The sequence below is a fragment of the Mytilus californianus genome, unplaced genomic scaffold (assembly GCF_021869535.1).
Source record: "Mytilus californianus isolate M0D057914Y unplaced genomic scaffold, xbMytCali1.0.p SCAF_8, whole genome shotgun sequence".
In the NCBI taxonomy this organism is placed as follows: domain Eukaryota; kingdom Metazoa; phylum Mollusca; class Bivalvia; order Mytilida; family Mytilidae; genus Mytilus; species Mytilus californianus.
In genome coordinates, this window is record NW_026262734.1 from 24,365,592 (window position 1) to 24,378,435 (window position 12,844).

Below are 12,844 nucleotides of genomic sequence, written 5' to 3' on the forward strand. Positions count from 1 at the left end.
GTTGCCTGGGGGAGATGAAACCTTAGTTTCTTAATAATTTCTAAATATATAAACGGACAATTTAAGAAAGGTTCGTCATATATCATGTCAGTACCGAAGTACTAGCTTCTGAGCTGATGATACCCTCGGGGACTGATAGTCCACCACCAGCGGTACCGACCAATTTCTAAATCTATAAGTATACTAATCATTGATTTGAGATTGGCTATAGTTCTATCCACGAGCAAATTTTTTTATTAACTACAGCGTTTAGGTAAAGACCAACCTGAAACTATACTTACCGAGTATTTTTTTTATCCGTTTATTAAAATGAATAAAAACTGACAGAGAGTGTCATTGAAAACAAACAAAACAAAAAGCGTTTGAAATATTGTATAGACAGCTGTCTATTGTTTAACACTGTATTTTACCATCCTTTGGTTATCTTTTGCGTTTAGGTTGCTGATGTATACCCTCCTTATATATCTCCTTTTATTCATACTTAAGAAATAATATGCACTGCATGTGCTAAAATATTATACAGCAATGCGTTAACTTATAATGTTTTATTTAGTTGACAGCTTTATATATGATTAAGGTTATTCCAACAATATACACCGTGAATATGCTTATATCGTTAAACAAAATACAATCAAATTAAGGATAATTATTTTCGCGTTTTTCTGTATACTATGCTCATACATATAATATAAATAAAGTGTATTTGCTATTTACTATGAATTCCAAGTTTACGGTCACTGGTATATTATATAGAGAGTCCATATATGATATAACAGTGACCACCGTGGATAGTAAACTTGGAATTGATAGTAAATAGCAAATACACTTTATTTATAGTATGTGTATGTTCATTTATATAGTATACAGAAAAACGCGAACATAATTGAAATTAACAGAAAACAAAAAATAACGGACTTTGGAAAAAAGGGGAGGGCTAAAAAAAATACTATAGTGTCCCAAAGTACATTGATGACTTTTGATACATTTCCTGAAATTCTCCAGTCATAAAATCTTTTACAAAAGTTCCTCCTACAACAGTTTACATACTTTCAACCATGCTCTAAATGACCGCGATTTCGCGGGTGTGTTCTAGTCAATATTAAAAAGGCCAAACAAAGTACGAAGTTGAAGAACTTTGAAGACCCAAAATTCAGAAATGCTTTTTTGTATGTAGATCTGTATTACTTTGGGTTGTCTTTTTCACAACTAAGGTTATCTATTCCTGTGGTAGAAAATCATTATTATTTCAAAACATTCAAAGTTTTGTAAACAGTTAATTTATAATTATGACCATGTCACAGTCATTGATAAAACCCATGTCAACACAGACAAAACGATTCTTTGTTAGATGATGTCTTATTGTCCTCGTTCCTTTTTTAACATGGACTTTCCAACTTCAATTAATTACCCCCGACCGTGATGATTTCCATTTTGAGTTAGGAGAGCCTATCAAATTCACCAAATGAAGAATTGTAAATAAAACACCATATGTTGTAGTGTGTATACATCTAAGGTTTAGTTATGCAATGTTTAATGTGACTGCAAAAACATGACATTATTCTTGAATTATGTAAAAATATCCACTTTTCTATGCAACTGAAAGTGAATTAGACTATCCTTTTTCATGTGAGTGGGATGTGAAATAGAGCTATCAACCGACAAAAACTTGAAACAGTCACTGGATCACAAGATACGGTGTAAAACTATTCACTGTTACAATATATTAATTAACTTTCAGTTTAGTCTCAATGATCTTTATTCAAAACAGTTTAATAATAAATGTCAATTGCAAATACACATTGTAAACAATAGTTACAATGTAAGTTATGATAAGTATACTATATATTATATATAAACACAAGGATTCAAAAAGTAATATAAACATTTTTATTAATATAGCACATCAACAAATGCCCAAGAATGGGTTAGTTGTACTTTCGAATGATACTGCATGCACGCTATAGACTCTGTAAAAAGCGCATAGTTTTATCAGGCGATTCAGTGTTTTAGCAATGATAAATGAACAATGTTTTGTGGAAAAGGATAGTTGGATTGTTAGAATATTTTTTTCTGAAACAACACATCTTTGCTTTCCATACTTTTTTTATGACTAATTTCTTATGAACATAGCAAAAAGCTGAAAAACAGAATAGGACAACAGAAGAGTTTTCTTATCAGGGCTGATTTGCATAAAACCACTTAAGTTAAGATATCCCATCGTAGTACTAATTTATCGTAGGACATGTAGAAAAATCCTTCCGTTCGGAACAAATCTCAACATAGGTAGTTTTATGCATATCAGCCCAGGCCTTAACAAAAATATGCCATATGTATATTTTTGTTTTTATACTTTGTTCTGTAAGCTTTTAATTTCAGTATTAAACAATTTACAAGCAGAAACGACAACCACAGCTGTAGTACACACAGACTGAGGGTAAATTAAAAAACACAATGTCGGTAATGAAATTAAATCCAACCGTAGAGAATACGGAAAACAATAAAAGTACAAATTACATAGAATGACTGATAAACACTATGTCTTTTTTGTCACGAACAGTTTCTTTAAACACGCTCTCTTTTAGACAGTCATCTTTAATGACAGACTTTATCAATTTCGAATGAATTAAAGAAAAAGTTGAATTCACATGTACTAGATTCAATAAGAGTGTGAAATACCAGACATATGTTTTTTGGAATCATTACTGTACAACACCTAAACAATCTTCAGATTGAAATGATACAATGTGGCAAAAATATAACAAAACAAAATGTTAAAAAATATATGAATGATGAAATGATTTGTTTGATGTTTGGCTAATTTCAAATATGTTAATATGAAATGGACAAGGAACCATCAAAAGTAAATTATCTATTATGATACAAAACGAAATAGAAAATTTCAATAGACATAAAGGCCTATTGCCACTTACACCAAGTTTTTGAAGGAATTTTGAAAGTGACAACCGTAAAAAAAAACGTTTGATAAATAAATTTGAAGGATTTTGATGGAATTGAATCTCATTCTTTTTATTGAACCTTGGATGACCTTTGACGGGAATTATCCAATGATAGTGCAATTTAGAAATGGTAAAATTTGAAGGAAAAGCAGGATTAGTTCGAGTTAGACTAAGGAAGATTGCTATGAGAGAAATGAAATGATGGATGAGTTCATTAAATTTATTTCGATCAGTGGTTCAACTTTTCAAAGAAGTAGATTGAATGCTTTGTCCATTCTTAAATTATTCTTGAATTCTTGAATTCGACTGGTTCCTCACTATGAAGTTTTTGAAGGAGAGGGTACTTTTCTGTCTTTTTCTTAGCAGTTTCTCACTCTTGGATGATTTCTAATTCATTTTATCCGATTGGTAATAAACAGAATACACATTGAAAGTGCAATGCAGTCATTCTGTGATGATATTAGAGGAATTTTCTTTGTGTGTGTATTGTAATTCGGCTTTTTCTTTGACCGAGTTTTTGGTGAAAATTTTTTATAGTTACAACAGATGACTTTGACCAAATTTTCTTATTCCAAATCTTTGAAAGGGAAACTTTGATAGTGACAACAGGGCTTTAGTGTATTAGAAATATCTTAATCACAAACAAAAAACTATTTAACATGCATCAATATCGGTCACTTCCTGACATAGAACGCAGACCATTCGTTAATCTGTTTCCGTTTAAATTAATATCTGATGACGGTAAACAAACTGGAGTAACCACTAATCTTTAGGAGTCTTTTTTTTTTATATTTTGAGAAAATCTTCAAAATTTTCAATGAAAGGGATAGATATTCTGTGATTTTCGTAGCACAAATGTTGGACCATTGAAGAAGTTACCGTTTATTATAATGCTCATGTGATAATGATGCAAATATATTTTTTTATAATTCATATGTACAAAGGAAAAGATCTAAAAATATTTGAAATGGTTTGCTTTTGAATGTCTGATTTCTATGCAAAGTGTCTTGTGTATCAAAAGTGATTATTTTAATGGATTTTGTTGAAATAAAAAGGTCAAAATTTGTGATTGGTCAAATGCTTTTTACTGTGTAACTGTGTAACGTTTCCGTATGGTCAAAACAATACATCCAAGTGTGTTTAAGGTGGTACCTAACACTACAGGGAGATAACTCTGTAAAAATCAGCTAGACGTTTTAATCACGTTGTATTGTTAAGGAAATATTAAGCTTCTCAATGATCAAAATTAGTGTTTGTCAAACTGCTATATAACCAATGAAATTTTTCTGATAAAGTTGTTGGTTGAAATTTTTTGAAATTTTTATATTTTTGTCAAAGGGTCAAAGTAAACATTTTGTCTAAATTTTATGAAAATTAAAACGAGCCAAATTAATATTAGTCAAGGTGTTGGGTACCACCTTTAGTCTTTCAAAAAACACAAAAAAGTAAAATAAGACAATAACTGTGCGAAGCATATCTCTTCAAAATGATATATTCAGTAATTGAAATATTTTTGCTATTCTATGAAGTATAAAAATACGACTATTTACAATATATTAAATTATTTACATTGAGCAACAATGGAAAAAAATTTCATGAAATGAATAGGTGTAACGAAAAGTTTATATACAAATAACAATATTAAAATTTGAAAACTTTTACTTAACAACAAAGAAAACCTTCATTTGTCTTTAAAAATAATATACTATAAAATGAATCAATGTCATACAAAATGAAATTTAGTCCTGTACAAAAATGACAAATCTAAACATATATGTAACTACAAAATGTATAGTATTGTAATTTACGTTTACCATTTTGTGGCTCAGCTAAAAAGTATAATTAAGGTAAGTTAAAAACATTAAATTCAATCTGATGTTCAAAGCAAATGTCGTTCCCAGTAAATGTATTGAAATTCTTTTGAATTAAAAAACCGTGGTTTGCTCAACGTTCACTGCAAATATGCATGTTCAGGACGAGGACATGAATATACTGCTTTCCGTAATAACTCATACCTGCCAAACCACAAGGTATCAGACCATATAAAGACATTTCAACCAAACCGGGCATACACCTTAGAAGGCAAGCAGTAAATCAGTCTTGTAATATTCATCTGATATAACTATGCACTAAGCCCCCGGAACTCATTTTCGATGCCATCGTGCTACCACGAGACCAACAAGGTCATAACCACCAAACCTCGGAACATTATGTTATAATTTATTAGTTATCTCGACCAATAAAGGACTACTTTGATCCTGCTGAAGGTAAATTTAGAAAAGAGCTTCGGACGCACCACATTTATTTAAGGAATGACTGTAATATTATTTCTGTCTATGAAGAAATAACATCAAAAATGTGGTGCACACTGAATAACCCGCGTAGCGGGTTATTTTAAAGTGTGCGCCACATTTTTTATGTTATTTCGAATAGACAGAAAAATATTACAGTCATTTCTTATAATTCAATTCTTAATTCCATTTCAAACCGGAGTAAATCATGAAAAACCGTTGATGACGTCAAGGTCAAATGACAAAATTATGTCTATGAGCTGATAAACAAAACAACGTCAGCCAATCGGAAGACGCGTTACATCCAAAATTAAATTATAAAGTGTTATTTTCATTATTCAAAAGACAATATGCATTTCATTTGATACCTCATAACAATTACCAAACAAATTTCAGTTTTTTCCTTGCCGATGACATCCACAAGGTTACAATATATAAGTTGCTTTAAAATTTCGACCTTGTTGCGATATAATGGTGGATCTGTTTGAATAAATGATAAGGTTAAATACAGCTCTTATTATAAAATACAAACGCTAAGGAAACTTGATATTCAACCTTATTCTATTCAATGTACCAAATCTGATACGTAATTGTATGACCTATTTCCGAAATAAGCCGAACAGAAATGTGTGCAAATATGTTTTGAAACTGGATATTCTTGTATCATATGTGTACATTAATTTCTCTTGTCGAACTGCAATAAAATGTATATTTCTAAGGCTCAAAGGATTTCATGAAATAACAAGAAATGATTGTAACAGGATGCTGTTACGAAGTCTCCCAAACGAAGCTCCCATAATTCGTAATTCCCAGGGTCGCCTAACATTGGGCAACGTCCAGTGAAAATTGGTTTGGTCCAGTAAAGTTATATGCATTAGTGATGCCTGGGGACTAACCTTGTATATCATTCAAATCATCTTGGCATGACAAACCAGAATATATATGGTTTAGGGGTGGGGATCTCGACCATTTACAAGATACTAGAACATTGGGGTGGGGAGGAACCCCTGGGGACTGGCCCTATACGTCATTCAAATTTTCATTACATGACGAACAGGAATATATATGGTTTAGGGGTGGGGATCTCAACCATTTACAAGATATTAGAACATTGGGGGTGGGGGGAACCCCTGGGGACGGACCGTATACGTCATTCAAATGTTCGAGACATGACAAATAGGAATATATATGGTTTAGGGGTGGGGATCTCGACCATTTACAAGATATTAGAACTTTCTCAAATGGCAGGGGGTCGGGATGACCCCTGGGGACTAACCCTGTATATCATTCAAACCATCTAAGCATGACAAACCAGAATATATATGGTTTAGGAGTGGGGATCTTGACCACTTAGAAGATATTAGAACTTTCTTAAATGGCAGGGGGTGGGGGTGACCCCTGGGGACTAACCCTGTATAACATTTGATGTGCTTTATCATGACAAACCAGAATATATATGGTTTAGGGGTGGGGATCTCGACCATTTACAAGATATTAGAACTTTCTCAAATGGCAGGGGGTCAGGATGACCCCTGGGGACTAATCCTGTATATCATTCAAACCATCTTAGCATGACAAACCAGAATATATATGGTTTAGGGGTGGGGATCTTGACCACTTAGAAGATATTAGAACTTTCTTAAATGGCAGGGGGTGGGGGTGACCCCTGGGGACTAACCCTGTATAACATTTGATGTGCTTTATCATGACAAACCAGAATATATATGGTTTAGGGGTGGGGATCTCGACCATTTACAAGATATTAGAACTTTCTTAAATGGCAGGGGGTGGGGGTGACCCCTGGGGACTAACCCTGTATTACATTTGATGTGCTTTATCATGACAAAACAGAATATATATAGTTTAGGGGTGGGGATCTCGACCATTTACAAGATATTAGAACTTTCTCAAATGGCAGGGGGTCGGGATGACCCCTGGGGACTAATCCTGTATATCATTCAAACCATCTTAGCATGACAAACCAGAATATATATGGTTTAGGGGTGGGGATCTTGACCACTTACAAGGTATTAGAACTTTCTTAAATAGCAGGGGGTGGGGGTGACCCCTGGGGACTAACCCTGTATTTCATTTAATGGACTTTATCATTTAGAACATTTTCAATTAAAAAGATTGTGTCTATCACGAACGGTTTTCAATTGATAATCATTTGAAAATTTAAAAAAATAAAATCCCATAGGGTTCTATAGCAAAACCCTCTTTTCTTTTTGCCCCTCAAAGTACCCCTTTATAAACCCCATTGCACAAACAAAACCCTGATTGCACCACTAGACATGTTAGTCTAACATATTGTGAAACCCTAAGTTAATCTGACAAGCGGTTTTGGAGAACGGGTGCGGACAAGTTCAAATTTAAAAGCGGCGGAAGAAGAAGAAGAAGAAGAAGAAGAAGAAGAAGAAGAAGAATAATAATAATAATAATAATAAGAACTGAGCAAAAACAATAAGTCTTCCCAAACTTCGTTTGGGAGACTTAAATATGACAGAAAATGACTACAAAGACACTACGGTTAACTAACGAGATCCTATTTGAGCAAGTAAAAAGTCCACATACGAAGTCGATAACCTTATGTCTTGCATTCAAATGTTTAAAAATGGCAAGCGATGACTAGGATTCTGTAAGTACAATTATACTAAAGGTTTTCCATATATGTACACAATCCCTTTATCAAAATGTTCTTTCCTCTTACATCCACTTGTGTTAACTGGAATATCAATGTGCAAATAGTTCACACTTGAAATACCCCTTATCAGACACTTGCGCACAACAAAACTGCCTTCATCTAACGTTATGTGTAGATTAGATCTGTGATTAAAACAACATAATGCGATTGGTACTCTCTGGCATGTTGTTCACAATAAACAAATTTAGAACACATTTATATATGCGAACTTCATGAATTCGTCAACATTTTCTTAATCCACATAATATTACCACTTTCTTCTTGTGGTGTATCTTTATGTAGTGCATAAAGTTCGTAACAGCACGAATAAGCAAATGATAGTGAGTTCTAGTGGCTGTGGTAAAGATGAGGATGAGTCTGCATTCTGTCGATCTGTAACAACAGGCTTATTTGGAATCAGGGGTCCTTTGTTAAAACCGGTTGATAATTTGTACTCGTCCTGGGGCTTCTTTTTGACAGGGGTTGGCGTTACCGAACTCGTTTTTATTGGTATGATAGGTATCTCTCGAGGTTGGTCATCTATGGGACGAGGACACAGTTTTGGTGGTTTTTCCATTACATCAAACATACTTTTTGGAATTACATCCCCAGCTAACGATAATTGTAACTGAACTTCATTGCAATCGGCAGCATCAAAAACAACAATTTTTCTCTTTTCACCGCTCCCAGTAAAAACCCAACATAAAAATTGTCTGAATGTATCTGAACGTCTGATCCGGGTACCAGTCACTACGGCGGAAGTCTCGTTATCAAATTTAAATGATGCCAAACAGATATATTCTAAATAATCCAACGTATTTGGACAGTTTATGGTTCTCACCTCAAAATAATGCGGATTGGTTATACTGTCATAGTACACACAACCATCACATTTATCCCCTTCTTGGAAGTAAAGTCCATTGAGGTGATTACGGAACTCGTAGTCAAGTTTACAGTTTTGACTCTTAGTATAACTTGCATCGATTACCGTAATTTTTGGAATTTTAAATTTTTCGCTGCTATCACCAATTTGGTAATCTTTCTTAAACATTATAGATTTACATGCTTGACTCTTTACACGTGACAAGTCGAGTACTGGCCAGTTAATGCGCCTTCCAAGTCTAAACTGACGAACGGTATCAGATGAGTAATATGTTTCCATGCATGTGAACTTTGGATAACAACCGTTATCAAACGTGTGTAATAAAATGGATCGATGTTTAGCAGTAACATTGTTGTACAAACACTGAAACTTACCAACATCCGGGAAATCTATTTCATAATTAGTAATGTTCACATACCGCATTTTATTAGTCTGGGCATATTTCCGGTCGTAAATACTCCAAACACGTCGGAGGTATTCTGGAAATGCACATATTTCGTCAGAGCGACATGGCCCACATGTGAGTTTACAATGTGCTCTCATATCAGTGTCGCAAAATCGTTCATCCGAACAACCTTCAAATTCGTTTTCACATACTGAATGGATATATTTCCTTTCAAACTCAATGGACAGAAAATTTCGAGAGTCCTCAGGCTGACCTACAGAGTTTCCAGGATCACAGACTAGATCCATAAAAAGATATGCATGTCTGATGTTATCTAGAGGTTTCTTAATGCGTAAACAAAGAGCATGATCTGAATCCGGTCGCAAAATGATAAACTGGTAATTACGTTCCGTCCACGTGGCCATGCAGTCAATATGCTGTCTTAGATTCATTCTCATGCTTTTTAAATTTTCATGGATACACTCTTTGTGTTTGAAGTCAACTGAGATTCCGTCTCCTGCCTCGCATTCACTCTCTATTCTTGGACTGAGCATTTTATTCGAACACAGCTCATGACCATTTGAGCTAATGCGCATATTGTACCCGCCTGAGAAAGGACAAGTAATTGGTGGGGCTGTTCCGAGTGAAGTTGAAAACAGAGGCCAGTTGTTCAAAACTATATTATTACATAATTCCTTAGAAGGTTTATCCATCTTTTCTGATTCTTTCATCTGTAACACTGTAGGAGACCGGAAGATAAACTGTATACAGAGATAATGAGTGGGAGAGTATCCAGTCGACCGAATTTCGTGTTTTACAATGTACTTGTTGTTGTCTCGTTTTTCCACACAGTGTTGGACATAATGCTGACAAGCAGATCCAACATACGGACAGTACTTAGCTGTTATCATGTGCGGTTTGATGTACGCAGTTAAGGTAGCGCCTTCACTATTTTTTCTAGTCCAAACATCTTGGTGATTTATAAAATCAGGAAACTGGCAATTGGACAGAACACTTGAAATTAACCATACATTCATCATTACTTGGATCGCAATAGCAGCAAAGCTATTTGTCTGTATTCTGATCGCCATGTTGTTTTGTTAAGTACCTCCTGTAAAAAAAAACAAAAAAGAAAGAGAAATTATTGTTAACTGTGTAAAAAATAATACGTATGATATTCCATATACACGCAGTAAATAATTCTAACGTACCCGGATATTAAATGATACGTCAAAAGGATAACAGGAATTAACTAACTAAATATTCGACACCAATCGACAACCTCTCCGTAAAAATAAATACTAGTATACCAACAAAGAAAACTGACAACGAAAAAGACATTTTGTCATGTCGGTCCTTTAATAACTGATTATACGGTATGGTATTTGCTCATTGTTAAAGGACTTACAGTGACCTATAGTTGCTTAATAAATATAAGGAGAATGTGGTATGATTGTCAATGAGACAATTATCCACCAAAAATCAAATGAAGTGGATAAATCCCCTTGATTAATAATCTGTTGGATAGTTATCTCATTGGCAAACATACCACATCTCTTTATTTTATAATGGTCAAGATATGGACATAGTTTAATCTTCAGTTTTATGCGAAATTTATTATAAACTTTGTTTGTCATTTCGTCTTTGTTATTGCTTAGTGCCAATCTTTTCCTTTGCGACTTAAACTTATAATGGATAACCCAGTTAGTATATCACTATACTGTTTTGCATAAATCTAATCAGTATGCACGTTACTCACCATAAAATAGTCTGTACAAGGCAAATAACGGATGTCGTATTTCTTCTAATTGAAAGAGTAAATAAAAGTAACAATTTGAAAGTGAATAAATAATAACTTACATTCCTAATCAAACTTAAGCTGCTTTGATATAGACAAGATTCCTCACTAGAATACAGCATCATGTCATCAGAATTAAATCCTGTTCACATAACACAAATGAATTTGCCTCTATTGATGCTGTCAAATTTTGATATTGATATTTGCTATTATATTAGACAGTGTAGCATACTCAATACCTTAATTTGTATTATAAAACTCCCGCTACAATAATGGCATCATTATTTACACAACTGGGTTTTAACAATTCTACAAACTCATTGATTTTCATTACTTCGTATGAAAACAGTTTCATCAATTAGTATTTATAGTATTATGTAGATGAGTTATTTAATGATTTATACATGCCTCTTATGAGCCTACTGAAATGCAATTGCTTAAATCGTGTGGAAAATTAGTGAAATTTAGCGTAATATGCATAACGATTTTAATTCTGTTTAAAACAGCATGAGAAACTGTTAAAAAGCATTGAAAATAAAGCTGACTCCTTTTTAAAGTAAATCCAATAATATTATAATATATATCGTAGTAAAATAACATTTTCATTAAGTAAATTATTTTATTCTAACTTTATGTATTATCTTAATTATTTTCTACTTTAATGTCTCATTTTTTCTTTCCTTCTACTTTAATGTCTCATTTTTCTTTCCTTCTACTTTAATGTCTCATTTTTTCTTTCCTTCTTTCCTTCTACTTTAATGTCTTATTTTTTCTTTCCTTCTACTTTAATGTCTCATTATTTCTTTCCTTCTACTTTTATGTCTCATTTTTTCTTTCCTTCTACTTTAATGTCTCATTTTTTTCATTCCTTCTACTTTAATGTCTCATTTTTTCTTTCCTTCTACTTTAATGTCTCATTTTTTCTTTCCTTCTACTTTAATGTCTCATTTTTTCTTTCCTTCTACTTCAATGTCTCATTTTTCTTTCCTTCTACTTTAATGTCTCATTTTTCTTTCCTTCTACTTTAATGTCTTTTTTTTTTCTTTCCTTCTCCTTTAATGTCTCATTTTTTCTTTCCTTCTACTTTAATGTCTATTTTTTTTTTCCTTCTACTTTAATGTCTATTTTTTCTTTCCTTCTACTTTAATGTCTCATTTTTTCTTTCCTTCTACTTTAATGTCTCATTTTTCTTTCCTTCTACTGTAATGTCTTTTTTTTTCTTTCCTTCTACTTTAATGTCTCATTTTTTCTTTCCTTCTACTTTAATGTCTATTTTTTCTTTCCTTCTACTTTAATGTCTTTTTTTTTCTTTCCTTCTACTTTAATGTCTATTTTTTCTTTCCTTCTACTTTAATGTCTCATTTTTTCTTTCCTTCTACTTTAATGTCTATTTTTTCTTTCCTTCTACTTTAATGTCTATTTTTTCTTTCCTTCTACTTTAAAGTCTCATTTTTTCTTTCCTTCTACTTTAATGTCTCATTTTTTCTTTCCTTCTACTTTAATGTCTCGTTTTTTCTTTCCTTCTACTTCAATGTCTCATTTTTTCTTTCCTTCTACTTCAATGTCTTTTTTTTTCTTTCCTTCTACTTTAATGTCTCATTTTTTCTTTCCTTCTACTTTAATGTCTATTTTTTCTTTCCTTCTACTTTAATGTCTATTTTTTTCTTTCCTTCTACTTTAATGTCTCATTTTTCTTTCCTTCTACTTTAATGTCTTTTTTTTTCTTTCCTTCTACTTTAATGTCTCATTTTTTCTTTCCTTCTACTTTAATGTCTCATTTTTTCTTTCCTTCTACTTTAATGTCTATTTTTTCTTTCCTTCTACTTTAATGTCTCATTTTTTTCTTT

At 32.8% G+C, this 12,844-nt stretch overlaps 1 protein-coding gene across 1 annotated transcript; it reads right to left on the bottom strand.

The window, feature by feature from the left end:
- Positions 1–1,740: 1,740 nt before the first annotated feature.
- LOC127712546 (uncharacterized) lies at positions 1,741–12,032 on the bottom strand. Its single transcript, XM_052219041.1, has 2 exons — positions 11,060–12,032; positions 1,741–10,310 (listed from the first exon to the last, which is right to left on the bottom strand). Exon 2 carries the CDS (start codon positions 10,288–10,290, stop codon positions 8,227–8,229), a length of 2,064 nt encoding a protein of 687 aa, XP_052075001.1. The 5' UTR covers positions 10,291–10,310; positions 11,060–12,032; the 3' UTR covers positions 1,741–8,226.
- Positions 12,033–12,844: the final 812 nt, after the last annotated feature.

Bases quoted from the DNA above. Each gene is read 5' to 3' on its own strand.
- LOC127712546 (XM_052219041.1), bottom strand. From the start codon at position 10,290: ATGGCGATCAGAATACAGACAAATAGCTTTGCTGCTATTGCGATCCAA.